Source organism: Rhinoraja longicauda, chromosome 5 (genome assembly GCF_053455715.1).
Source record: "Rhinoraja longicauda isolate Sanriku21f chromosome 5, sRhiLon1.1, whole genome shotgun sequence".
In the NCBI taxonomy this organism is placed as follows: Eukaryota; Metazoa; Chordata; class Chondrichthyes; order Rajiformes; family Arhynchobatidae; genus Rhinoraja; species Rhinoraja longicauda.
In genome coordinates, this window is record NC_135957.1 from 47,205,129 (window position 1) to 47,231,843 (window position 26,715).

The window sequence follows — 26,715 nt, forward strand, 5'->3', positions numbered from 1 at the left end:
TTTTAATACACACCCAACGTTTATTCACAACCACCCTCCCCTCTACACTAAACTATGTCCAGGATATGTAGGATTTGGAGTACATGCTCACCATGGGGCTATTACTGGGGTTACTGGCTGTTCGTTTTGCAGTATTTCTTCTCGAGTTGCGTGCCTGTTCCTCTCTCTTGCATTCGTTCTTCTTGCCTGTCGTTTCTTCCTCCTGCATTCGTTTGACTTCCTTCTGACTCTCTTCTTGACTTCAGTTGACTTAACTTTTTCACCCAAAAGTAGTGGCCAGTTATACTATTTCTGACCCGTCCTATCTCCCGCCAGATCTTGGAATCTCTTTGTTCAAAAAGATATGTATGAGTTTTCTTCTGATCTGCGCCTATGTTCGGGGATACCGGGGATGGCCAGACGGTGTTAATTGGTATTTCGTTGTGAGGTGATGGGTGTTAACTGGTTTCCCATCACCTACCAGGCAGTTTTCAATGGGCTATTGTGCCCCCTCACCGAGATGAACTGTTTAGGTCGGCATGGGGCATTGTGAGTATGCTGATGTCAGCGCCCCAGTGTCTGGACTCCGACCTGGTTTCGTAGGTTTCTGCATGGCCAATACCCATCCTTTGTTCTGGCCGTGGCTTTGCAGAAACCTAGAGACTGGGTTGTAAGGTTTTTACTTTTTGTGGCTGGTCACGAGGTCCTGCGGCCATTTTAGGACCGACGGATTGTGACATCCTTTGTTAATCTGACCGCAGCCTTTCTCCGCTATCAGCCCCAGTCTCTCGTTTAAAATGTCCAAACTGCAGCTCTTTTGTTTGGTGTTGCTTTCCAAATGAGGGAAAACTTCTCAAATCTTACAGCACCGAGGGCCAAAATCAACCTTTGGAAGCATGAGGGTGTGCTCTTCAGCAACTGCTCGAATGGTCCACTGTGCCTTTCACTGTTAGGTATGATTAGCTGAAGGTGCTGAGTATCTGGTTCCGAGGGGCTGCGGGATATAACAAAATTTGACTGGAGTGGATAGACCAAGTGAAAAGGGAAATTGGGAATGTAGGAGCAGTGCTTTCTCTCAAAAAACTGGCAAGAACCTGATGATTAGCAGCTAGGTGCTCTTGGTGTCCAAGCACTTGATGCAGGTGTGCCCATTCCCCGCTCCTCCCCATGGCCTTCACTGGAATTATTTTCCATTTCATCTCAGGATCTAGGATGGAATGTGTCCAATGAGTCACAAAGCACAAATCCCTGGACACCAGGGGCAAAGAATGTAGGAGGGTTTGTAAAAGGTACAATAATATGGGGGGCCAGGGGCAGAGCGGTAGAGTTGCTGCCTTGCAGCGTCAGACCCAGGCCTGATCTCACTACGCAAACTGCCTGCACGGAATTTGTACGTTCTCCCTGTGACCGTGTGGGATTTCTCCGGGTACTCCGGTTTCCTCCGACACTCCAAAGACATGCAGGTTAAGTGGCTTCTGAAAATTGTAAATTGTTCCTAGTGTGTAGGATGGTGCTAGTGTATGGGGTAATCACTGGTCGGTGTGGACTCAGTGGGCTGAAGGGCCTGTTTCCAAGCCGTATCTCTAAAAAACAAAAAACAAAAAACAATCTTTGTGCTCACTGGTAGGAGCACCTCAAAGAATCTTCAACTGGGATCCTGCCCCTTGACACAATTGACTTTGACGCCATTCCCCAGCAAACCCATTCTCACTCATTGCCCCAGACAGACAAGTGGATGGAATCCTCAGAATGAAATGATATCCTGAAACTCGGCAGAGAGGAACTTCTGAATTTAATTCACATCATCTCTCACATCTGGGAAGAAGGCCTGACAAGAGACCTAGGTGACACCATAAGTCCAATTGTCATAACTACAAGGCTCCAATTTTAAATATCAGTTTCCGTTATGTTTACTATCATGTGTACAGTGAAAAGCTTTTGTTTCGTGTTAACCAGCCAGTGGAAAGGCAATACGTGATTACAATCGAGCCATTCGCAGGGTACAGATGCATAAGGGAATAAGATTTAGTGCAAGTACGCTGATGATATTGTCGAACATGCAGGCTTGGGCAATCCACTCTCTCCCTCTTTATTAGAAAAGAAATGACAAATATTTCCATATATTTTCAAGAAATGTAACAAGAACAAATCAAATCAAATATATGAATTCAGGTAATAAAGTGTTGCTCCAGTCCCCCCCCCCCCCCCCCCCCTCCCATGCAACAGTGCATGAATAAAACATGTGTATTAAAAATAGTAGTTAAGAAAAGAGAAGGAAATCATTGCCTTAAGTGTAGGGTCCATATTAAAAAAACAGCTGTTTTGCCTGATGCATATTTCCTGGAACTCGAAATCTTTTGAAAATGAAGGAAAATAGTTGTATGTGAGTGAGAGGATTTGGTTAGGACAATATCTCCCTATGACACTAACACTAGAATATTATTGAAAATTGCAAAAAAATCAGTAAAAAACAGATCCAGGCTGACTCGATGCCATATCTGAGACTTTGCCTAAAGATCCAGTTATTTATTAGTTGAAAAGAAACATTTGGCTTTTTAAGCCTTAGGGAATTTTGGACAGGTCTGCCACTGCTCAGAGTCAAAGGTTATGCTGTTTTGTAACAGCAGAGTGTTTTTAAATGCAATGCATAGTGTAGCATTCAGCTATTAAAACACACAAGTGAAAGAAACTTATCTCTCACTGAATTGTTTTGAATTCTTGAACTGCTTGCTACTTACTATCAGGGGATCTACAGGTCAATTGAACTTCAGAGTGTGTAAGAAGGCACTTCAGATACTGGTTTACACGGAAGATAGACACAAAATGCTGAAATCACTCAGCAGGTCAGGCATCATCTCTGAAGGAAAGGGATAGGGGATGTTTCGGGTCGAGGCCCTACATCAGACATATGAAGTGTCTCGACCCGAAACATCCCCTATTCCTTTTCTTCAGAGATGGTGCCTGGCCTGCTGAGTGACTTCACCATTTTGTGTCATACTTCAGACTGTTTTACTTTTGCCATCCCACAGATCTTTGAATTAGAAATGAAATTGAGACAGAAAATTACTCGGAAAAAGGTGTGAAACTTAAATCAGCCCTTGGTGTTTCAAGGTGGGGATACCAGACAGTACCACCTGGTACGGCTGAGGATCCCCAAACTCTGCGTCACTGAGGGAGCTTTCAGTCAAGGGGGAAAGAATGAATGAATTCTGCACACCGATGGAATTTTCTCCTGGCAGGCTTTGGCAAAAGGTCATCAGCTGAGAACGAGAATGTTGACCACTAATGTAACTGCAACCCTGGTTAATCAATCCCAGAATCAATTCAGACAATCTTAAATTTGCTGGTGTTTTCCCCTTTTCCAGCTTCAGTCTTTCCCAGACTGTGGCCTCGGCACCAAGCAGGTTATTGCACTGCTAGCAGTGATCGATCTGCTTTGTTATGCAGATGTTCCCACAATCTGAGGTGCAGACCAGCCTCTTGCACATAGCTCTTGTGGCACTGAACAAATGGCAGCAGAAGAGTGCATCAACATTTTACTTCCTGCTGGACAATAGCAAAGATCTTTGTGAAAACCTGTATTTCCGCAGCTGTCCACGGAATTGTCAGACAAAGTAGCAAACATGTTCTTAACTGTAGTACATCAGTGACAACTAAGTGACTGCAGAACAATACAACCAAACATCCATTGAAAATACATTATGAAGTTGTTTCTTTAATGATCCTGAAAGGCTGTCCTTTACAACACTATAAATTCTGAACTGCCTGTCATGACAACATATCAGCTTTAAAACAGTGATACACATATGAGCATCAGTTGTCTTATTTCATATCATATCATATCATATCATATATATACAGCCGGAAACAGGCCTTTTCGGCCCACCAAGTCCGTGCCGCCCAGTGATCCCCGTACATTAACACTATCCTACACCCACTAGGGACAATGTTTACATTTACCCAGCCAATTAACCTACATACCTGTACGTCTTTGGAGTGTGGGAGGAAACCGAAGATCTCGGAGAAAACCCACGCAGGTCACGGGGAGAACGTACAAACTCCTTACAGTGCAGCACCCGTAGTCAGGATCGAACCTGAGTCTCCGACGCTGCATTCGCTGTAAAGCAGCAACTCTACCGCTGCGCTACCGTGCCGCCCTATTGTTCCTACCAATAAGATAATAGCCTTTGTGGCAACTATTTATTTGAATGCCTAAAGTGTTCTAGGAATTATAAAGTGCAGGGTGCATTGTGCCAGCTGCCTTTTTGTTGTGTGTGTGTGTTAGCACTGACAGCGAATGTCTGCCAGACGTAAGCAGAGGAGATGCTGATCTGACACCAATGCTGACATTTCAGAGCTTAACCTTCCATCAAAAGTATTTTCTTAACCTCACCCAGCTGAAGATGTGTCAGTGGCACTGGAAAGCAGCAGACTTACTTAAAAAGATCATCGATCACCTACAGGTTAGCTGCTGACTAATTTCATCTGGTTGTTATTTTTTGCTGTTGGTGCAATAATAGTTATTTCAGATTGCAGTGATATGGCAGGGCTGAAGGTTATTTTTACTGTCTTCAAGACTTCTGCAAAAACGGATCTCTCCTTGATATGGGTGCATTACTTGATGAGTATAAGGGACAGCAGAATGACTGGGAGAATGAGCAGGGGATACCCAGAGCAGGGCAAGATGCTTTGCAGAAGGTCATGCGTAAGGTGAGCAGGGGATACCCAGAGCAGCGCAAGATGCTTGCAGAAGGTCATGCGTAAGGTGAGCAGGCCATAGCTGTGATGCTCCATGACCAACTCTCCAATAAGATCCTTACAGAGGAGCAGTATGCAAGGCATCTACACCATTAATGATATTCACTCTGAAATCTACCAACTGATGAACAAGGCCACAGTCCTTGCCCTTCAATTTCAGAACACAATATTATGTAGTCTGTTGCCTTCTGATACATAAGGCAGCCCACTAAGTTTATCCATTTGAAGAGAGTAGGCTTGATTTAACTTTCTCTTGTCAGAAGGTAGCTTTGGGAGAGTTATAGGTTTTCCTAGTGCTGTAAGGTACCAGTGACGGTAGGCTCTGCATGCCAGATGTGCCCACGCTAAAGAGATTCCAAAAGTCAAAAGTGGGGGGGGGTGGGGGTGGGGGGGGGGTGGGGGGGTGTGGGGGGTGGGTGGGGGTGGGGGGGGGGGGTAACCGTGCTGGAGGAAGCAGCAGCAGCCAGGTATGTGGTACCAGGTGTAGCTCTGAGACACAGCCATGTAGGGTAACGTCAGATGGGGCTAGAGTGTTAGGGAGACTCAGTAGTTAGGGAGCACTTTGGGACCAGTGAACATAATCTGACCATAATTCTATTGGTCCTAAAGTAAGGTTCAAAAATCAGCAAGGCCCAATTTAGAGGCAGTGGGTGGAGCTTGAAGAAGTTGATCAGGAGAATCTGTTTGCAGTAAGGGGATAGCTGGCAGGTGGGGGCTTTCAAAAGTGAGATAGCAGGAGTACAGAGGCACATGTTCCTATCAGGGAGACGGCTAAAGTTGGCAAATTTAGAGAATCATGGTTGATGATGGATATTGAGGATCTGGTCAGGAAAATGGAGGCATACATCAGATTTGGGTAGTTGGGGTCAATCAAATCCTTCTGTGAGTATAAGAAATATAGGAGTACGCTTAATAAAGCCATCCGGAGGGCAAAAAGAGGTCGTGAAATGGAGCTGGCATGAAAGGTAATGAAAATACCAGAGATTCTGCATGTACATTAAGAGTAAAAGGGTGGTTAAGGAAACAATAGATCCCTTAAAAATCAGCATGGCCATTTTTGTGTAGAACCACAAGAGATAGCAGAGATATTAAATTAATACTTTTTTTTTTATCATGGTAGCTCAGGAATTGAGTCAGAGGATATCTTAGGTCATATAACAATTATTAAATAGGAGGTACTGGTGGTTTTAAATCACTTTAAGGTAAAAAAAATCCCCAGGGCCTGACCAAGTAATCCTTAGACCTTGTGGGAAGCTACAGAGCAAATTATGGAGGCCCTTGCAGAGATATTTGCATCATCTTTAGTCACAAGGGGGGTTCTGGAAGACTGAAAGGTAGCTAATGTTGAACCATATTTTGCAGAAAGGCAGCAAGTACAAGCCAGGGAACTACAAGCCAGTGAGCCCGACACCAGTGGTGGGCAAGTTGTTGGAGGAGATTCTTGAGGACAGAATCTGCCAGCATCTGGTTACACATGGGCTGATTAGGGATGGTCAGCATGGCTTTGTGCATTGGAATTAGTGTCTCACAAATCTGATATATTTTTTAAACAAGTCACTAAGAGGATTGATGAGGACAGGGCAGTGGAAGTTGTTTATAAACAAGGCCTTTGACAAAGTCCCTTATGGTACGTTGGTATGAAAGTGCACTTGGAATCCAAGGTGAATTAGCCAATTGGATTTGATATCAGCTTGGATGAATGAGTCAAAGGGTTGTTGAGGAAGTTAGATGGGCATTTTAGTTGGCATAGACAAATTTGGTTGAAAGGTGTGTGTGTGCACGTGCATGCATGTATTTCTGAGTATCTACAATTACGAATCTTTTGCTCAGTCTTTCCATCTGTTGTGTGGGCACAACAATTTAAAGGCTTAACGGTTTATTATACTCCTATCGTAATAAAACCCATCGTTTACCATGTCCCCTCGTCCAGCATGTTGAATAAACAGAAATTTAATGTTCATAAATAATTTGATGAATACACTTAAGGACAATAGATTTGGTTCAATTTAAATTGCTAACTACATCAAGATTTTGAACCAGTTGGGGTTGCACTGACACCAGCTTAGTAATATGTCAGTTTTGATTATTTTTAGTTTTGTAAATATCTAACATTTTTATAATTAGGTTCAATGCAGTTGTTGATTCCTACCAACCTCTGTGCTTATGCATAATGCAAATTTATTAGCCTTCTTCGTAGTAACGCTGCTACAAGGGTAAAATACCATATTGGGTTACAGAGGCTGCTTCAACCTTTGACTTTATTGACATTCATTGTTACAGAATTTCCATTGGGCGGGCAATAACACAAGGTACATGCACCAATTTCACGTGCCAGGCAAACAGATTTGTAATAGATTCAGAGAGAGACTCTCTCAGAATTTAAATCTGAAAGATTGCCTATCCCATTAGATTGATACCATTTTTCATATCAAGAATTCAGCATTGACTACCTTTGAAAATCTAACTTCCAGGTATCAGCCTCTTTTCAATTTCCTTTACAGGATATCCAGAAAGACTTATAATCTTCTCATTTACAGTAAGCACAGGATTTGTTGATCCTTTCCATAGTGCAAATCTTACAGGTGACAAGGACTCGAGTTTATATGCACAAATGCAGAATTCTTCTGTCACATTTAAACATTTAATTCAAATCAGTCTCCAGAAAACAAAAAATTGCTATTTACAATGAAAAGCATCAGAAGAACCAGTGAATAAAACTACCCGTCCATATTTCACCCCCCGAAAACATTCAAACCAGTCAGTATTCCACATTTTTATCAAGTTGAATGAACATTCAATTTGACGTTTTCTTTACCTTTCTAGTATTTATTTCAGTACATACATACATAATATTTTTATAGGCAAACCTAACAGCTTAACAATGAGGCATCTGAAGCTCAAGTAAATTAAAGTATTTCTATTAAAAAGAAGACACAAAGTGCTGGAGCCACCACGCAGAGTAGGCAGCTCTCCACATTTATCCTCATGGCTCTTTTGCTGCAATGTTATTTTATTGAGTACCACATTAGATAAGCCACGGATTTATCTGAATTCCACATTAAAACTAAGGGTCATTAAACACACCGTGCTCTGTTATTAATATGACATGCTATCCCGTTACTCTTGTGCGGTAAGTACCAAGTTGCCACTGCTTCAATTAATGGAATAAAATGTTCTACAGTTTGCAGTGAAGCTGTTATATGCACTTTTCTATGCACAGTAACTGAATACATATCTTTCAACAATATTAAATGCTGGAAAGGAATTTAATTTTTATAAGTGAGCCTTTCTGAAAATGGTCTGCACAATAAAGCATCACGTGTTCATTAATAAATTTGTTATGGAAGAGAAGATTTTAACCTATTAATTCCACAGATGTTGTACAAAGCCAGAGAACCTCTCCAGAAATGGCATTGGTGTCAACCATGGTACAAAATATGATTTATGTTTCAGCTTGGAAAGCAGCACCATTGAAACTTTTGTCATCAGAATTAGAATAATCACAATTTAAAACTTGATCTGATACAAAAATATCTAAAGGGTGGTGGATATATGGAGCAAGCTGCCAGATGAAGAAGTTGAGGCAGATACAATACTGCCTCAACTGGGTGCCAGGGGTTGTGGGGAGCAGGCAGGAGAATGGGGTTGGGAGGGAGAGATAGATCAGCCATGATTGAATGACAGAGTAGGGTCAAATTGATTAATTAAATGGGAGAAAACACAAACTCCATACAGACAACACCCGAGGTCAGGATTTAACCCGGGTGTCTGGCAAAGATAGGCAGCGGATCTATAAACTTATAATACAAGCATTACAAGCTTACAGCTTGCACATATTAATAATATCATTAGTCACAGAATAAAGAGACAAATGCATGTACATACTTGATATTGTGTTGAATAATTATTTAGAGACTGCTCTTAAATCATTTATTCTAATGCTTTGGTTGCACATACTATCCTTTTGAATTATTTTTCTAGTCCAGTGTTCATTGAGGCAGCATTAGTCTTTTACGAACTCCCAATTTTTAAACTATGATCATAAACTGCAGTTTTGGTATTGGACTAGCTACCTAGAAGTACATGTTAGAATTCCCCAATGGCAATTTGTGAAACTGAATTTAGTCCAGTAACCTTTCCAACATTTCTTCCACAGTGCCTGATCCATATCCAGTGCAACTTCTAGTCCTACAGTGAATGGCTTTACAAGGTTTGGTCCATATGCGACTCCAGACCCACACCATGTAGTTCATGCTTAAGTATCCACTGAAAGAACAAAACCATCCTTTTCCTTTTTGAAACTCTTTAACTTAGCAATTGCCTTTCTAACATCTTCTGACATGATTGATTGAAGTGACCTTTATGTTACCTGCAGCCATTTATAATTCATTTACAGCATTTTGAAGTACATTTGCAAACTACCAGAGCCATTTGCTGCTTCTGTGCAAAAATAATGAACATATTTCTTATTCTTGCGCTCCAGTGACTCTGGAGGACTCTCTTCTGTGCATTTTTATCACCACTTCAAAAAGGATGAGGAATCTCATGTACTTACCAGTATGAAAACAGTAATGACCACATCTGCTACATGCATCGAACATTGCCATCTGTAGAAAAAGAAACATGCATATTCGGTTCTCTTTTTTATGCATTTATTCCAAACTGAAATTATTGGATAGGAAAATGTCTTGGGTAATAATAACCATGAGAAAGAGAATGAGCAGAGTGCAATGATGGCAAAACCTGTTAAAAAACAAGTGGGTACTTGCCAAATGATCCAAAATCTGAGCTTAGTGAGATATTACAATATTGCATGTAAGCAAGATAAGTGAAACCACGGAAAGTACGTTTGCTGTGAAATGACAACTGGAAATAATGAACCAAAAATGTTAACCACAGGCAATAGTTCAATGGAGGTAGTATAATGAACAAGATTTCTCAGCAAGTACATCATTCTCTATTTCAGAAACATTCTCTAATCTTCCCAAAACTGAACTTAAGAAATGTTGAGTACGACACTTTATTTTGGTCTTTATCTTAAAAATTGCTAACGTTTAATATTTTGACAGTATTCACAACCTCATTAATTTATTTTACCCAAGTTGGACTGAAAACTTTTAACAGTAAATCAAATATATGATGATTTATTAACAAAATGTAGCATTTAGTTCCCAACTACACTCCTTTGTATGCTTAAAAGTGAGTTGTGATAGTGACTGGTTGGATGTTTATATTGCATTTTGCTTTCTCTTATTATCATCTGTGGCATCAGGGACGACGCCAGCTTCGGCAGTGACTACAGCGACACCCGCAGTGGGGTGAACACATGTGACATGTTTTATTTACAGTGACAAGAAAGTCCAGGACCGCATGGGGGCACTGTCCTTCGTCAAGAGGGTGCATGTGATCTGGCGTTGGCAATCTCAGGGTTGTCCCGGCAGCTCAGTCTTGGTCTCAAAGCAAGGGGGAGGCACTAGCAGTCCCAGACTTATCCTGGCATCTCAACTTTGGGCTTGAAGAGATGGCACTGGCAGTCTCTGGGTAATACTCTGATCAGTCTTTGCCTCTGTGTGTGGGCACAGTCTCTCATTGTCCATGGGTAGAAAGAGGCAATGCCATATCGGGCTTCCCATGGCCACAGTCTCAGCCTTAGTTGAGATACTAGCTTTTTAGGGCTTCTTCACACAGTGGTGTCCGTGGTCTCAGGTTTGTCCCAATGACTTGGTCTTCCTCAAATCTGCAACAGGGGAACACTGCTAGCAGGGCTTCCCTCTTCCCTCTTCCCTCTTCCCTCTTCCCTCTTCCCTCTTCCCTCTTCCCTCTTCCCTCTTCCCTCTTCCCTCTTCCCTCTTCCCTCTTCCCTCTTCCCTCTTCCCTCTTCCCTCTTCCCTCTTCCCTCTTCCCTCTTCCCTCTTCCCTCTTCCCTCTTCCCTCTTCCTGAAATGCTGGGGTTTTATAAGGAGTAGGCTGACAAGGTCCAGATGGGCCAAGTTGATGGCAGCTAATTGGACCCAGCTGTTACCAATGACACTGAGGAATGTCCTCTCCTGGCCTGTCAGCCACTGATAGGGATCAGAGCGGCATCTGAGAGAGGGGGAACTGTCACACTTTCTTGTAGCAGCCAAAGAAATGTAAGATAATTGGATTGGGCTTCTGCTTTTTTTAATATACCATGTGAGGAAATAGTTTTACATACAATGTGCACATATTCTTTCCTATTTTTGCTCATACGAACATATAAAATGAACTTTTCATTATTATGGCTTCTTCAGAACCTTGTTATCTGTAAAAGGTGATAATTTCCCATAAAACAAAAATCACGACCTTTTAAAAAGTCGGATACACTTATGGAGAGAAGCACAAAAGGAGAAATGAATGATTGATGCAAAAGAAAGGCAGAACCACAAGAGTGGAGGGAAAACACATTTTAGCAAAGGAAATGAAATGAAGGAGGTAAAATAAAGATGGTTCCAGAAGAGTGATAAAGAGCCAAATAGAAAGAGTAATAGGAAAATCTGGGAACAAAAGATCAGTCAACTTACTAAAGCCATTGAGTGATAGTGTGAAAACAGGCCATTTGGCCCAACTTGCCCACACCAACCAACATGTCCCAGCTACATTAGTCCCACCTGCCATGTTTGGTTCATATCCCTCCAAACCTGTCCTATCCATGTACCTATCTAACTGTTTCTTAAATGTTGGGATAATCCCTGCCTCAACTGGCAGCTTGTTCCAGACACCTACCACCCTTTGTTACCCCTCAAATTTCTATTAAATCTTTTCCCCTTCACCTTAAACCTATGTCCTCTGGTCCTCAATTCATCCACTCTGGGCAAGAGACTCTATTAATCTACCCGATCCATTCCTCTCAAAGAAACATAGAAACATTGAAAATAGGTGCAGAAGTAGGCTATTCGGCCCCCCGAGCCAGCATGATTTAATATGTTCATGGCTGATCTAAAATCAGTACCCCGTTCCTGCTTTTTCCCCATATTCCCTGATTCCTTTAGCCCGAAGAGCTAAATCTAACTCTCTCTTGATGCACTGCAAAAGGGAACATTTCCACAACAGATATAAAAAGCAAATGAAATAAAATGTAGGATGATTTACTCTTTCAACATGCAATAAAAACGGAGAGTGCTGGAAACTGCATGTAACAAATGGTCTTGAACACATGAGGCAGGTACATGGTTGGACAAGGTTTAGATGGATATGGGCCAAATGCAGGCAGACAGGGAGAGAGAAATATCATAGTCCAGTTGGGCTGAATGATTTTATTCACCTCAATGTATAAATCATGATTTTATACACCTCAATAAGATCATCCCTCATCCTCCTGTGCTTCAAGGAATAGAATCCCAGCCTACTCAACCTCTCCCTATAGCTCACACCCTCTAGCCCTGGCAACATCCTTGTAAATCTTCTCTGTACTCTTTTCAGCTTGACAACCTATTTCCTATAACATGGTGTCCAGAAATGAACACAATACTCCAAATGCGGCCTCAACAACGTCTTATACAACTGCAATATGACCTCCCAACTTCTATACTCAATACTCTGACCGATGATGGCAAATGTGTCAAATGCCTTTTTGACCATCCTATCTACCTGCGACTCCACCAAGGAACCATACACCTGCACTCCTAGATCTCTCTGCTCTACAACACTCCCCAGAGCCCTACCATTCACTGAGTAGGTCCTGCCCATGTTAGACTTCCCAAAATGCAACACCTCACATTGCTCTGCATTAAATTCCATCAACCATTCCTCAGCCCACCTGGCCAATTGATCAAGATCCTGCTGCAATTTTTCACAACCATCTTCACTACCTGCAAAACCACTCACTTTTGTATCACCGGGTGGCATGGTGGCGCAGTGGTGAAGTTGCTGTCTTACAGCGCTTGCAGCGCCGGAGACCGGGTTTGATCCCGACTATGTGTGCTGTCTGAATGGAGTTTGTATGTTCTCCCTGTGACCTATGTGAGTTTTCTCCGAGATCTTCGGTTTCCTCCCACACTCCAAAGACATTGTAGGTTAATTGGCTTGGTATGAGCGTAAAATTGTCCCCAGTGAGTGTAGGATAGTGTTAATGTGCGGGGATCGCTGGTTGGTGCGGACTCGGTGGGCCGAAGAGACTGTTTCCGCACTGTATCTCTACACTAAACTAAATTTACAAACTTGCTAATCTTTCCATGTATGTTCTCATCCAAATCATTCATGTAGATGCAAACAGTAATGGGCCCAGCACAGAACCCTGAGGCACACCACTAGTCACAGGCCTCCAGTCCGAGAAGTAACCTTCCACCATCACCCTCTGCTTCCTGCCATGAAGCCAATTTTCTATACATTCAACTATCTCTTCTTGGATCCCATGCGATCTAACCTTCCAGAGCAGCCTATCATGCGGAACCTTGTTGAATGCTTTTACTAAACAATGAGAGGAAAGATAATGGAATCAAAACAAATGATGAGTTAAATGCATTAAATATAATTTAAAAATGAACAATTTCCAAACAGTCTTGTTTGATTAACATGAGAAAATTATTCGCAGAGTTATGTAGTAGAAGCCATGAGGCTAGATTTTGATAGTGGTTGAGGGATATTTACGGAGTAGATCAATGGTAATTCCTTAATAACCCCTAAAACAGTTCAATTATTTGTTTGCCAGTTTTCATACCCTTTTGCACAAGCTGGTTATTCAACTTGACTATAAAACAGTGACTGGACTTTCAATTAAATTAGTAGCTCTAAAATATATAATTTACGCCTCAAGGAATAGAGTCCCAGCCTACTCAACCTCTCCCTATAGCTCAGATACTCTATCCCTGGCAACATCCTTGTAATTCTTCTCTGTACTCTTTCCATCTTGACAACATCTTCCAGCTTGACAACATCTTTGCTTAACATGGTGCCCAGAACTGAACACATTACTCTAAATGCAGCCTCACCAATGTCTTATACGACTGCAAAATGACCTCCCAACTTCTACACTCAATACTCTGACTGATGGCCAATGTGTCAAATGCCTTTTTGACCAGCCTTTCTACCTGGGACTCCACCTTCAAGGAACCATGCACCTACTCTCCTAGATCGCCCTGCTCTCCAATACTCCCTAGAGGCCTACCATTCACTTTTAGGTCCTGCCCATGTTCGACTTCCCAAAATGCAACACCTCACATTTCTCTGTATTAAATTCCATCAACCATTCTTCAGCCCACCTGGCCAATCGGTCAAGACTCTGCTACAAATTTTCACAACCATCTTTATTATCTGCAAAACCACCCACTTTTGTATCACCTGCAAACTTGCTAATCTTGCCGTGTAGGTTCTCATCCAAATCATTGGTACAGATGACAAACAGTAATGGGCCCAGCACCGACCCCTGAGGCACACCACTAGTCACAGGCCTCCAGTCCGAGAAGCAACCTTCCACCATCATCGTCTGCTTCCTTCCACAAAGCCAATTTTCTATCCATTCAGCTACCTCTCCTTGGATCCCATGCAATCTAACCTTTCAGAGCAGCCTACTATGCAGAACCTTGTTGAAAGCTTTGCTGGTCCATATATACAACATCTACAGCTCTGCCCTCATCGACCTTTTTGGCCACATCTTCAAAAAACTCAATCAGATTTGTGAGACATGACCTCCCACGTACAAACCCATGTTGACTATCCCTAAATGCCTGTAACTTCTATCCCTCAAGTTACTCTCTAGCAACTTTCCAACTACAGATGTTAAGCTCACTGGCCTACAGTTCCCAGCATTTACCCTTTAGCCTTGAATAGAGGCACAACATTCGCCACCCTCCAAACTTCCAGCACCTCTCCTGTATTTAAAGACGAAGTAAATGTATACCAGTGCTCCCGTAATTTCCTCCCTGGTTTCTCACAATGCCCTCAGATATATCTGATTAGGCCCTGGAGATTTGTCTACCTTCATTCACGATAGTATCTTCAGCATTGTCATACTGACTACCCTCAAGACACTTCCATTTACTGCCCCGCAGTTCCTCTGTCCTCCTGTCTTTCTCCTCGGTAGATCCAGAGGTGAAATACTCATTGAGGACCTTGCCCTTCTCCCGTGGCGCCACACACTCTGATTCCTGACGGGTCCCACTCTCTCTTTTCCCCTTTATGTATCTATAAAATTTCTTGGGATTGCCCTAGATATAGAACAAATGAATGAAAGATGTGAACAAAAAGTAACAGTGATAAAGGAAACAGGTCATTGTTAGCTGTTTGTGAGGTGAGAACGAGTAAAGTAAGCATGCAGGTACAACAGGCAGTGAAGAAAGCTAATGGCATGTTGGCTATAAAGAGAGTTGAGTATAGGAGCAAAGAGGTCCTTCTGCAGTTATACAGGGCCCTGGTGAGACCGCACCTGGAGTATTGTGTGCAGTTTTGGTCTCCTAATTCTTGCTATTGAGGGAGTGCAGTGTAGGTTCACGAGGTTAATTGTCGGGATGGTGGAACTGTCATTTGATGAAAGAATGGAGTGACTGGGCTTATATTCACTGGAATTTAGAAGGATGAGAGGGGATCTTACAGAAACATAGAAAATTATTAAGGGACACGCTAGATGCAGGAAACATGTTCCCGATGTTGGGGGAGTCCAGAACCAGGGGCCACGGTTTAAGAATAAGGGGTAGGCCATTTAGAACTGAGGTGAGGACAAACCTTTTCACACAGAGTTGTGAATTTGTGGAATTCTCTGCCTCAGAAGTCAGTGGAGGCCGATTCACTGGCTGCATTCAAAAGAGAGTTAGATAAAGCTCTTAGGGCTAGCGGAATCAAGGGATATGGAGAGAAAGCAGGAACGGGTTACTGATTGTAAATGATCAGCCGTGATCACATTGAATGGTGGTGCCGGCTCGAAGGGGCGAATGGCCTACTCCTGCACCTATTGTCTATGTATCTATATATATATATGTTAATACGCTGTCTTGATACTTTATTTTTTTCAGAATATTGCAGTCTGCCTTTAGGGTTTTATTCACCATTTGATATTACATTTTGATGCAATCATCCTGTATTAAATATTACAAAGCTCTTTCATCATTGTGATCCAATCTGTGATCAGTTTAATAATGCAATCGCGATGTTCTATCGCAATGAAGTTCAAATGTGTGTAAACGCTTAAACTGTCTTCACTATGGTAGCTTCCTGGTAGGTTAACAGATTATATTGATCTGTGAATGAGGTACCCACTCCATTTTTTTCACTGTGGATGTTTCTGACTTTTTGCTTTGGGAGGCCTGGCCACATTCCATCAGCAACATGAGCAACACATTGGCAAGATGTTGTCTGAGGGTAGTTTGGTGGACACTGTACCGTTCCAACGACTCACTTTGGTCTGCTGAGCAGCACAGTGAAGTTGAATTGCTTCAGGTGTTAAGGGAGCACACTTCTCGACAGCCAACGATTATCCCTCCCCAACTGTGGAGATTTACTTTTATAAATCAGGTCCCGTTATATAACAATGACGAGGAGCTGTTGCAATAAACCCTTCGGGTTTCAATGGAACAGATCGGAATTGAAGGGTCAGTTTCAGATCATTCCAGCCGGATTTGATCTGGGTGATATTAAATGTTGGTTTCACACTCGGGCACGACAGTTTTTGTATTGGGCAGGCTGGTTAAGCATTTCTCTAAACAGCTCATTCTGGAATTCCCATCAAAATGCCCTATCTTATTGGGTCGGCAGCTTCATCTGGCATGGCTCTTAACAACGCCCACGGCGGTTTAAGTTTATTTATGTCACTTTTATTTGAAAACGTTACTGGTGCTGATGTGACTGCTACTGCAGTTCTTAACTGCATCACCAATCTTGAGATCTCTCACTCTGCCCCTGGTTCAATTACCAATTCGATTACCAATTTGCCTGATGACAATACTCAACAGCAATGTCGACTAGAATGCAGCCTTTTAAGAAATTATTTTGAATGAAGTTGTCGGGCGGTGAAGGTTATTTCCAATCTCTGCGGGGTTTTGGCGCTTGTTTTACGGTTACGCGCGTATGCCGGACCTGACATCGTTCCGGGCCTGTCTGTCTGTCTGCGAGTGTGGCAGCAGCCAACTCTGCAGAAAGTCGTTGCCGAGCCGCCTCTGTACCTCGGCCCCGCCGGAGAAAGTAGGCAGATGAGATGAAGTCCTCGCCGCGTTCCCGCTGCAGCCGCTCCCCGCCCGCCCCCGGACCGCCCTCCCTCCCTCCCTCCCTCCATCCTTCCCTCCCTCCCTCCCTCTCCCGGGCCGCCCTCCCTCCCTCCCTCCCTCCCTCCCTCCCTCCCTCCTTCCTTCCTTCCCTGCCTCCCTCCTTCCCTGCCTCCCTCCTTCCCTGCCTCCCTCCTTCCCTGCCTCCCTCCTTCTCTGCCTCCCTCCTTCCCTGCCTCCATCCCTCCCTCCCCGCACTCACTCCGCCGCCCCGCCAGCTGCTCCTTGCGGCCGCTCGGACTGCGGTGGCATTAGCCCCAGCCCCCACCAGCCCCCCGTCCCAACCCCCACCACCCCCAGCACCCAGCCCCCACCAGCCCCAGCCCCACACCCCCAGCCCCCACCCCCAGCCCCCACCCCCAGCCCGTCAGCGAGCGCTCACTGGCCGCCCTTGGAGAGAGCCCTTCCCACTAAACCAATCGCTGCCAGCGGCGGGCGGGCTTTCCCGACCCCTCACGTTACGGAGGAAGTTTCAGTTCTCGCTGAGGAGACGGGCTGATCTTTATTACCTCTCTCGAAGCGGGAAAGGGTGGTCTTTTTATTCCCGGACGGCAGGACGAGAGATCCCTCGCAGTGCGCCCGCCCGCCCGCCCGTTCCCATGTGAATGAGCCGGCCTGTGTTGAGTGACCGACCCCCCCGCTCTGACTCTGGACCCGCCGCCCAGCACCATGTCATTTGTGAATGCAGAGGGGTAGTTTAATTCCCCCCCTCTCTCTCTCCCCCGTGAACGTCTCCCATCCTGGTGAACTATCCACCCAACCTCCACTGCCGTGCGCCCACCCCGGCCCCAGGGATTGAGAACCTGTCGCCGGACTCAATGGGAGACAGCGAGAGAATTATTTATCGTCTTCTCTCTCCCGGCATCTGCTCGTAGACCCGGCGCTGGGATTGTTTTCATGTGTCGCTCGGAGCCGTTGGACACATCGTGTGTATTTTACTGGGACCGTTCGGGATGGCACATTTCCCTTTGTACTTGAACTCCGCAATGCTGGTGTTGTTTAGCTGTGAATTCCGCCTGGTGACGGCAAGTAAGTGGGTTCTGATGTTTTTAGCTTAAATACATGATCTTTCGCGGGAATGCATGCTGTAACTTTGATGGCCCTGCTCCTCGGCGGCATTCCCCCAGGTGAATGAATGCAAGTCGGGTTCAGTGACCTGGGTAGGGGGTAGGAGGTAGGGGGGGGGGGGGCAGTGGGCAGGTCGGAGAACTGCGCCAAGGGCTCAGCGAGGAGTGGAGTGGAATGGAATGGAGTGGAATGGCCCGTCAGGTCGCCCTTGAATTACTTGTACCTCGGCCAGGGCTCGGCTGATCGGCCCTTCCAGTTTAATGGAAATGACAGCATGGGAATAGATAGGGAAAACAGAATTAGGGACAAGAAGAGGGCAGTTAAAGGAGATCAGAAAGTAATCCCGTGACCCCCCTAGACAGATGGAAAGATGCAGCAACCGGTGTTGAGCAGAATCACCGGCGAGTGAAGCAGCAACTTTGACGAGAAATGGAGATGGCAATAACCATGGGTTATTGGTTATGGGCTAATAACGGAGGAAGCGACAGGGAATGTAAAAGAAAGGAGAAACCAGTGGAAGATTGCCTCGAAGCTGGAAATTAAGGGGTGATATAGGGTTAGGGAACGAGACATTATTAGGAGATACAAGAAACTGCAGACGCTAGAATCTTGAACGAAACACAAAGTGTTGGATAACTCTGCGGGTCAGGCAGCATCTGAGGGCGGGTTGGACAGACGACTTTTCGGGTCGGGACCCTTCTTCAGATTGAGACTTTATTAGGGGCTGGCGAAATCCGGCCATAAGGAGTACCTTAAAGGCGCGATGAACGAAGCAACGCAGAAAACTGTGTGGCGGTGGGAGAGTGCGGGAGGGGAGGTGGGGGAGGGGGTCTACCATCAGATAGAAAGTGAATGAGCAGGAATAAACAGGTGGCAATAAAGGGAGGTTAAGGGGTAGGTTGGGGAGTAAAGGCTCAGAGATAACGGGAGAGAACAGCAGACTTGCAAAATCTGAGAACGAAACGATCCGCGAAGTTGGTAGCGAGATAAGCATAGACAGTTCAGGAGGATGTCATTCTCCGGCTTCATACGACGTGACTGAAACACGGTAGAAGGAGAAGGATATGGTTTATGCTCCCGTGTTAGTCATGATGTCCAGCACGTCTATTCCCAACGCTTTGCACTGAGCGTGAACTGATGAAGCCTCAGAAGCGTGCAGTCCCCGGGCGTCATTTTGCATCTACACCGTCGATTTATATATCACCTCTTTAATAAGCAATGGCATACATGTGTATGGATGGGTATTTAGAAGAAGATGCCTGCCCAAAAGTTTAATTCATTATTAGAGTAATTGGAAAATAAAATGTGGATGCAATATGTTCTTCACTTACTTCTTGTAATGACTGTTGCTTCAACCAAGTACCAAAATTACAGCTTGGGACGGAGTTGCTTGTTAGATAACTAAAGTTCTGAATATTGTTTGTACAATAATGAATTAATTTACATTCTTAGAAAATGGGTCATGGTTTATACGCACAGTTCGTCAAATTTTGAGTCACATCTATGTGGAAAATATTTGTATTCAGCAAGAGGGTATGAGCGAAGCCCGCTGTTCTCCTACAAACACTGTTTGTCAAGTTCATCCCAAGGACGTGAGAGTAGACGTCGGTAAACCCATCCTCCCGAACAGTCAGTGTTACTGCAGCGGCACTGGCCATAAAGAGTGATTATAAAACACAAGATAGCCGGGCTGGGATGAGTAGGGAAATGAAAATGAATGTTTAGAATAAATAAAATGGCTGGCACCAAATTGTAGGGAAAATAAATTCCAGCACTGTATTGATCAAACGTAATTGCTAAATTCTATCGGTCAGCGGAAATGTTTAATGTAGGAAGGCCAACAGGTGTTAGGAAAAGGATGAAAATAACTCGGAGGGAATGGAAATTCGGTATTCAATAGTGTTGTGATTGAGCACATGTGACATGGGCATTTGCTTCCACATTACTTTAAAAGACCAGCTTCACGCAGTGGATAACTGTTTTACCCATTAATCAAAACCAGGTTCTACGATTGATCCTCCAGTGACACGTTTATCTAATGAGTTTTAACAGTGTGATTTAGCGTTTGGAAGTGGATTCAATAATCTGGTTTCCTTGAATAATTTCATGTTCATCCTACTTGTTTTTACAGTGTCCTTTATTCAGGACTGAGATGTGTGACGGTCATTCAAGCTAACATGTGTGACAATTCATGCAAACCTAACCTGTGCGGATGGTCTGTCTGCAAATTATAGGCTTAAAGGCTTAAATTGAGGTAGCTGATCAATGTATCACAAGGTTCCAATTTATCCTACTAATAAAATTATATGAAAAGAAAGAACATACCTATATCGATTAAAAGCTACTACTGGAAATAAAAATCAAATTTTGTGAAGTGCATGCAGAATATTTTTTTAAATCATTGTAAGTTGTGGACATTGTTGACAAAGGAGGTAGTTCTTCTCTTCATTGGTATGCATGTGGTGCTCTTGGCATACTCTTAGACTTCTTGTTGAACTACGGTTGATCCCCCGGCAATGCTAATGGCAGAATGACTGTTTGCTGCACTACGAAGTTACAGATTGTAGGAAGTGCAATTCTATTGGTGATAATAGCTTATAGCACCTCGGGGATGTCCAGGTTAGAGCTGCGCTGATACTTTTTTTGCAGTATGGTGGTAGCACACGACATGACAGAGGAGGGTTCAATGTGAAGACGGAACTTTGGCTCTCCAGGGACTGTGCACAAATCTGTCCACAAATTATAACCCTAAGATTCACCTGTGAGGGGCATATTGTTGAAGGCAAGGTTAATTCTCATTCTGGTCCTGTCACTACTTAATAGATATCCAGTACAGTAGTTCTGTTCATCGGCGCTCAGCCAGCTTGTTTCAAAATACCGTGACAGTGTGGTCACAGATGATGTTCCCATGCAGCCTACTAGCCTTCTATTAATAAGGAGAAAGTACTGCTACATCGTCTAATGCATTCCCTTGCCCATATTTGACCGTGGGATTTAATGAGTTAATGCTGTAGATTCAAAACTCCCTCCACATCCCTTCCACCTAACCAAATGCCACCAACCCGAGGACCAGCCGACCGGACATTTCCAGGGGATGGGGAATTTTGGGTTAGCGACTGGTTTATATGACTCCATGATAAACACAACTCCAGGCTGTTGCTTGAATTGCGTTGGGCAGCTCTCCTAGTTTAGGTAGAAGCCTCTGCTATTGGAGAATACAAATGGGCAGGGTTGATTGCAGGATGAACCTTGGTCATGAGTCTGAACAAGGGTCTCGACCCGAAACGCCACCCATTCCTTCTGTCCAGAAATGCTGCCTGTCCCGCCGAGTTACTCCAGCATTTTGTGCCTATCTTCGAACCTGGGTCATTGTGTTCAGAGCTTGGCTTGAAATCACCATTGGGTTTTATGCTTATTTGTAGCATTTTGGTATAACTCAGAACTTCATTGTGTTATTTCAGAGGACAGCAAGGAGTAATTTGATAAACTGATACAGTCCTGTCTCCACCTATATCCTTCCTTTGTCCAGCCCACCTGACATCAGTCTGAAGAAGGGTATCGACCCGAAACGTCACCCATTCCTTCTCTCCCGAGATGCTGCCTGACCTGCTGAGTTACTCCAGCATTTTGTGAATAAATCAATGTATATCTCACTAAACCTGCCGTTACTAAACACGCAGTGATACTGACCCGTCGTGCCTCCTCTTATTTCGGGGACTCGTTCCCGATGTCAAATCGTAACTTTCTCAAGCTACGCGTTACGTATGAAGGGACTTAGGCGTCAAGCTACTGTTCTTGCTGTAAACGTTTATCGCAGAAGATCAAATCAAACAGGTTTGACTCAAAATGCCATTCCCCTTTCTTCCACTGTTGTTAAACTTAAGCGAGATATACTTTTCCCTATCCTTCCTTCTCATAAAATAAAACACATCAAAAATAGGCACTAAAATCCCCCGAAACTTCTTGACAAATCTCTAAAAGTGGTCAAGCTGGGTAATGGAAACATCGTCACACTCGGCATTTTTGATAGACTTTACGAGGGCACGGGCTATCTCCTGGGACTTGTGTTTCTAATATAGCGGCGCACAAACGGAAGATTGTGTCAAATCACGTTTCTACTCTTATTTGCAACAATTTGTCCACAGACTGAATTTATGATATTCACGGTAGCACGAGTGCTCCTAGAGTTAATCTACAGAGGCATTTGGTGAATTTAGGATGTATTCTTCACCTAGCACTAATGCTATTTTAACTGTACCGCTAATTTCGGATCCTGATACTGCAATACGGTGGAACGCCTCGATCGAGCCTGACCAGGGCTCGAAGTGTAGTCGTTAATCTGACGTTTATCTCAAGACCAGAGAACAACAACTCCATTTAACTACATCAACGTTTCCATTAATTCTTCTCGCTAAGTGCTTGTCCCTTCATGGGTGGTTATATTTTCACCCGCTGAATTGGAGCTGCCCGTGTGGATGCACGAAACGCATTTCTGCAGCTCTCTGGAATTGATTCTATGCCAGAATCAGGTCGATACAAACCAAGAATTAAATCATTGACATTTGTTAATGGAGGGACTCTCAAGAGGAACGTCGCAGTAAAAATGAATTGCGAGTTTACACGAACACATACTCCAGCCAGTGATCGCTTCTCCCGCGCCCTGTCACTCCCACTTCTTATTCCGATAAAATGCTTCTGTATTTCGGCTGGATCCGGCTCCTTGTTTTATTGCTAGAATAGGTTCGGCCCCAGCCTTAATGCTCACTGCATATTTTCTTTCGGCAATAGCACCCTTCTGACTAATGACAGCATGGGTTGAAAAAGCAAAGAAAAACCTATGAATCTGAGATTTAAAAAAATCATAGACACAAAATGCTGGAGTAACTCAGCGGGTCAGGCAGCATCTGGAGAGAAGGAATGGGTGACGTTTCGGGTCGAGACCCTGCTTCTGAAGAAGCCTGTTCAGCTGCCCGTTCCAGCTTCTTGTGTCTATCTTCGGTTTAAACCAGCATCTTCAATTCCTTCTCACACATAAAATCAGAACACGTTGGAACACTCAACAAGTCAGGCAGCATCCGCGGAGAGAGAGGGGCAAGATTAAAGTTTAGGGAGCTATTATGAAAGGTCACTACGTCGAAATGAAAGGTCACTATGTCGAAATATCGACATAATTTCTCTCCGCAGATACAGCCGGACCTGTTGGGTTTCTCCTGTATTTTCTATTGTACGTGTCTACAAGTGAGAGCTTGCAAGAACATCCCAGATTACATCAAATCGGCAAAAGCCGAAGGAACAGGAGAGGTCTGGAATTTTACTTTGGCTTGACGTGTCGCCGCTTCGGTACACGGCGCTGTTCTTATACCTGAAAGTACCAATTTGCCCCTGTGACCAGGGCTCTGGAATTCTGGACCGGGTTAGCTGGAGGTGGCAGATCTGTTCCCATAGCCGACTTTAGCGGCTTATTGGCGGGTCACATTTGCCCACTAGAGCTGAGGCTCTGGAACTCCGGCCTGGCCGGAGCAGTTGGATCTGTTGCTATTGAACTCCGTGACCAACTTTACGGGCGGGTATCTCGACCACCGGGGCAGTGACCTCTGTTGGTCCAGCAAAATGGATATTCCAGCAAGACTGAAACTAAGGGTGCCAGAAAATCAGTGGTGGACCTCTAATTTATGATTAATATCCTTAATCCTTGACTCTTATCCTTTGATCATAAATTGCACATGCAAGTCGGATGTTGTCATTGCATGATCTCTTTCTACCTGAAGTATGCTGGCTATGATAATGATGCATTTCTGTAATCAACATATCAGTAAAATAATCATTTTGTTATCAGTACATGAGCTTTTTGGGACCAGCAATCGCCAGTTCTATTAGCTTTAAAATAGTTATAGATAATGATAAAGTTGGTCCGTAAGTTAAAGTTCTAAATTGGGACAAGGCCAATATTGATGGTCTTAGACAGAAACTTGCAAATGTTGATTGGAGTAGAATGTTTATGGGTAAAGAGACTTCCGGAAAATTGGGATGCTTTTAAAAGTGTGATAGTGAGAATTCAAAGTACCTGTTAGAGTGAAGGGCAAGGCAAGTAATAATAAGGAACCCTGGATGACAAGAGAAATTGAAGCTCTGGTCATGAAAATGAAGGGGTCATGGGTAAGGTATAGGCAGCTGGGATCAAGTGTGACTTGGGAGCTGTATAGGGGATTGAGGAGCATATTTAGAATGGAAATCAGGAGGCAAAAGGGGGCCATGAGATAGCTCTGGCAGATAAGATTAAGGAATTGGAGGAGCCAGCGCTGCCGTCGCAGCTGCGGCTTGCCTGCAGTCCGTCTGTCTTTTGTGTTTTTTGTTGTTTTTGTCTGAATTGTAGTTTAATATGATGTAGTGTTGTATGTTATGTTGGGGGGGGGTGGTGGGAGGGAGGGAATGGGAACTGTAACATTCTCTCTCCAGAACGGAGACGTGACCTTTGTTCTGTGTCGTGTCTCCGTTCCCGTTGCGGCCTGCCACCACCGGCCATTCACCTGGGACCACCTGGGGCTCTGGTTCGCAGAGCCCGCGGCCCGGACTCACCACCTGCGGCGCTGGCTGCCTGCGGATGCTGCGGGCGCGGCTGCGACTCGTCTCCGGAGGCTCCGGCGAGGGCCGCGTGGACGTCGGAAGCCCGCAGGCCCCTGGTTGGGGGCCGACATCGGGAGCTCCGGCAGCGGCAGAGGCAACGTGTTCGCCCGCCCCGAATCGCGGGGCTTGGGTCGGCCCGCCACGGACCTTTCACCGTCCGGCGCGGCCTGAAATAGGCCGTTGACCTTTCACCGCCCAGCGGGGGCTTCAATATCGGGAGCCCCGACCGCCCCGACGTGGCAACTCCAACAGCCTGACCGCGGGACAAGACGGCAGGGAAGAGAAAAAGACATTGTGGCCTTCCATCACAGTGAGGAGGGACTGGAGGAGACTCACTGTGATGGATGTTTCTTTTTGTTTGGTGTTAGTTGTGATTGTATGTGTTATTGCATTTTTATTGATTAATCTTATTGGTCTTATTGTTCAACTGCGGGTAATGTTTCATTTTACTACACATTTATGTGTACGTAACAAATAAACGACTATTGACTATTGAAACTCCAAAAATAATTTACGCAGCGGTAGAGTTGTTGCTTTACAGCGAATGCAGCGCCGGAGACTCAGGTTCGATCCTGACTACGGGTGCTGCACTGTAAGGAGTTTGTACGTTCTCCCCGTGACCTGCGTGGGTTTTCTCCGAGATCTTCGGTTTCCTCCCACACTCCAAAGACGTACAGGTATGTAGGTTAATTGGCTGGGTAAATGTAAAAAATTGTCCTTAGTGGGTGTAGGATAGTGTTAATGTGCGGGGATCACTGGGCGGCACGGACTTGGAGGGCCGAAAAGGCCTGTTTCCGGCTGTATATATATGATATGATGATATGATATGATAAAACACATGTCCCGTGTGATATAATGACGGGAACTGGTGCTGCAGGTTTCCCAAAGAAAGACACAAAGAGGCGGAGTAGGGCGGCACAGTGGCGCCGCGGTAGAACTGCTGCCGCCTCACAACGCCAGAGACCCCGGTTCGATCCTGACCTTGTCCGTGTGAAGTTTGCACGTTCTCCCCGTGACTGTGTGGGTTTCCTCCGAGTGCTCCGGTTTCCTCCCACATCCCAAAGACGTGCAGGTTTGTTGGTTAATTGGCCTCTGTAAATTGCCCCCAGTGTGTATTGGGATAACTAGTATGAACCGTGTTTAATGGTCGCATAGACTCAGTTGTCTTAAGGGCCTGTTTCCATGCTGTATCTGTAAAACTAAAACTCAGTGGGTCGGGCACTATCTCTGGAGAATAAAGATAGGTGACATTTTAGGTCGGGACCCTTCTTCAGATATGTTATACAGTGCATGCTAATTGCAAGTGGGGAAGGTGATTGTGTTTCTGTCATATAGTTGTCCCGGACCTGCGGGTCGAATTCTTCAGAAAGTCATGGAGCTGACCAGGTGAGGTAAATCTGGTCCTGCAATGTTTGGTTAAATGGCAGTCTGTTGTAGTCTGTGCAATCCCAAATCCCCATGCCAAGGTGGTTGTGGGTGATGTATATAGTCTTTTCTCGAGAAAGACTTTTAATAAATTGGACTAGCAGATTGTTTTATGGGGTGATCCTGGGTTTATGTAACATCCGTTACATAATGGCCACCAGCATTAAATACCACAATACTTTGATATCTTTTGGAGATTTTTTTTTCAACATATTTTTTAAGTGGAAAGATTGCCAATATTGCAACATTTCTATATCCAGTATCAAGACAAAAGAGACTGCAGATGCTCGAATCTGGAACAAAAAAAAATCAGGAACTTGGAAGAACTCAACAGGTCAAGCAGCATCTGTGGAGGCAAATAATCTGTGTCCAGCCCTTTCTTGCAGTCTCAGACATCAAGTAAAGCTAATTCATGTTCCAGAAAATGGGCACCTATCCTAATTTGCCAGAAACAATGCCAAGCACCTCCTATATACATTTTAACAATCACTGTACAAAGGCAAATGTCTGTGGTTGCTGGAAATGGAAAATTGATGGACATACTCAGGCAGCCTGGAGGGGACAAAATCAAGTTAATGTTTCACATTTCATCGGAACTGGGCAGTTAATTGGGTGTAATAGGCATTAATGAAGTATAGAGGCTGAGGTGAGG

At 44.4% G+C, this 26,715-nt stretch overlaps 1 protein-coding gene and 1 long non-coding RNA gene across 3 annotated transcripts in view; one reads left to right on the forward strand and one right to left on the reverse strand.

The window, feature by feature from the left end:
* Window positions 1-381: 381 nt before the first annotated feature.
* Window positions 382-17,194, reverse strand: LOC144593997 (uncharacterized). Its single transcript, XR_013547315.1, has 3 exons — window positions 17,149-17,194; window positions 9,293-9,344; window positions 382-973 (listed from the first exon to the last, which is right to left on the reverse strand). It is a non-coding gene; the product is annotated as an uncharacterized LOC144593997 (long non-coding RNA).
* Window positions 17,195-17,398: 204 nt separating this feature from the next.
* Window positions 17,399-26,715, forward strand: part of LOC144593615 (fibronectin type III domain-containing protein 4-like) — a 153,717-nt gene continuing 144,400 nt past the window's right edge. The window contains exon 1 of one of the 2 annotated variants that reach the window (XM_078399458.1): window positions 17,399-17,975. In XM_078399458.1, coding sequence (XP_078255584.1) covers window positions 17,900-17,975 — 76 coding nt within the window. In that variant the 5' untranslated portion in view covers window positions 17,399-17,899. The remainder of the gene's footprint in view (window positions 17,976-26,715) is intronic. The other variant, XM_078399457.1, reaches the window with a different exon arrangement.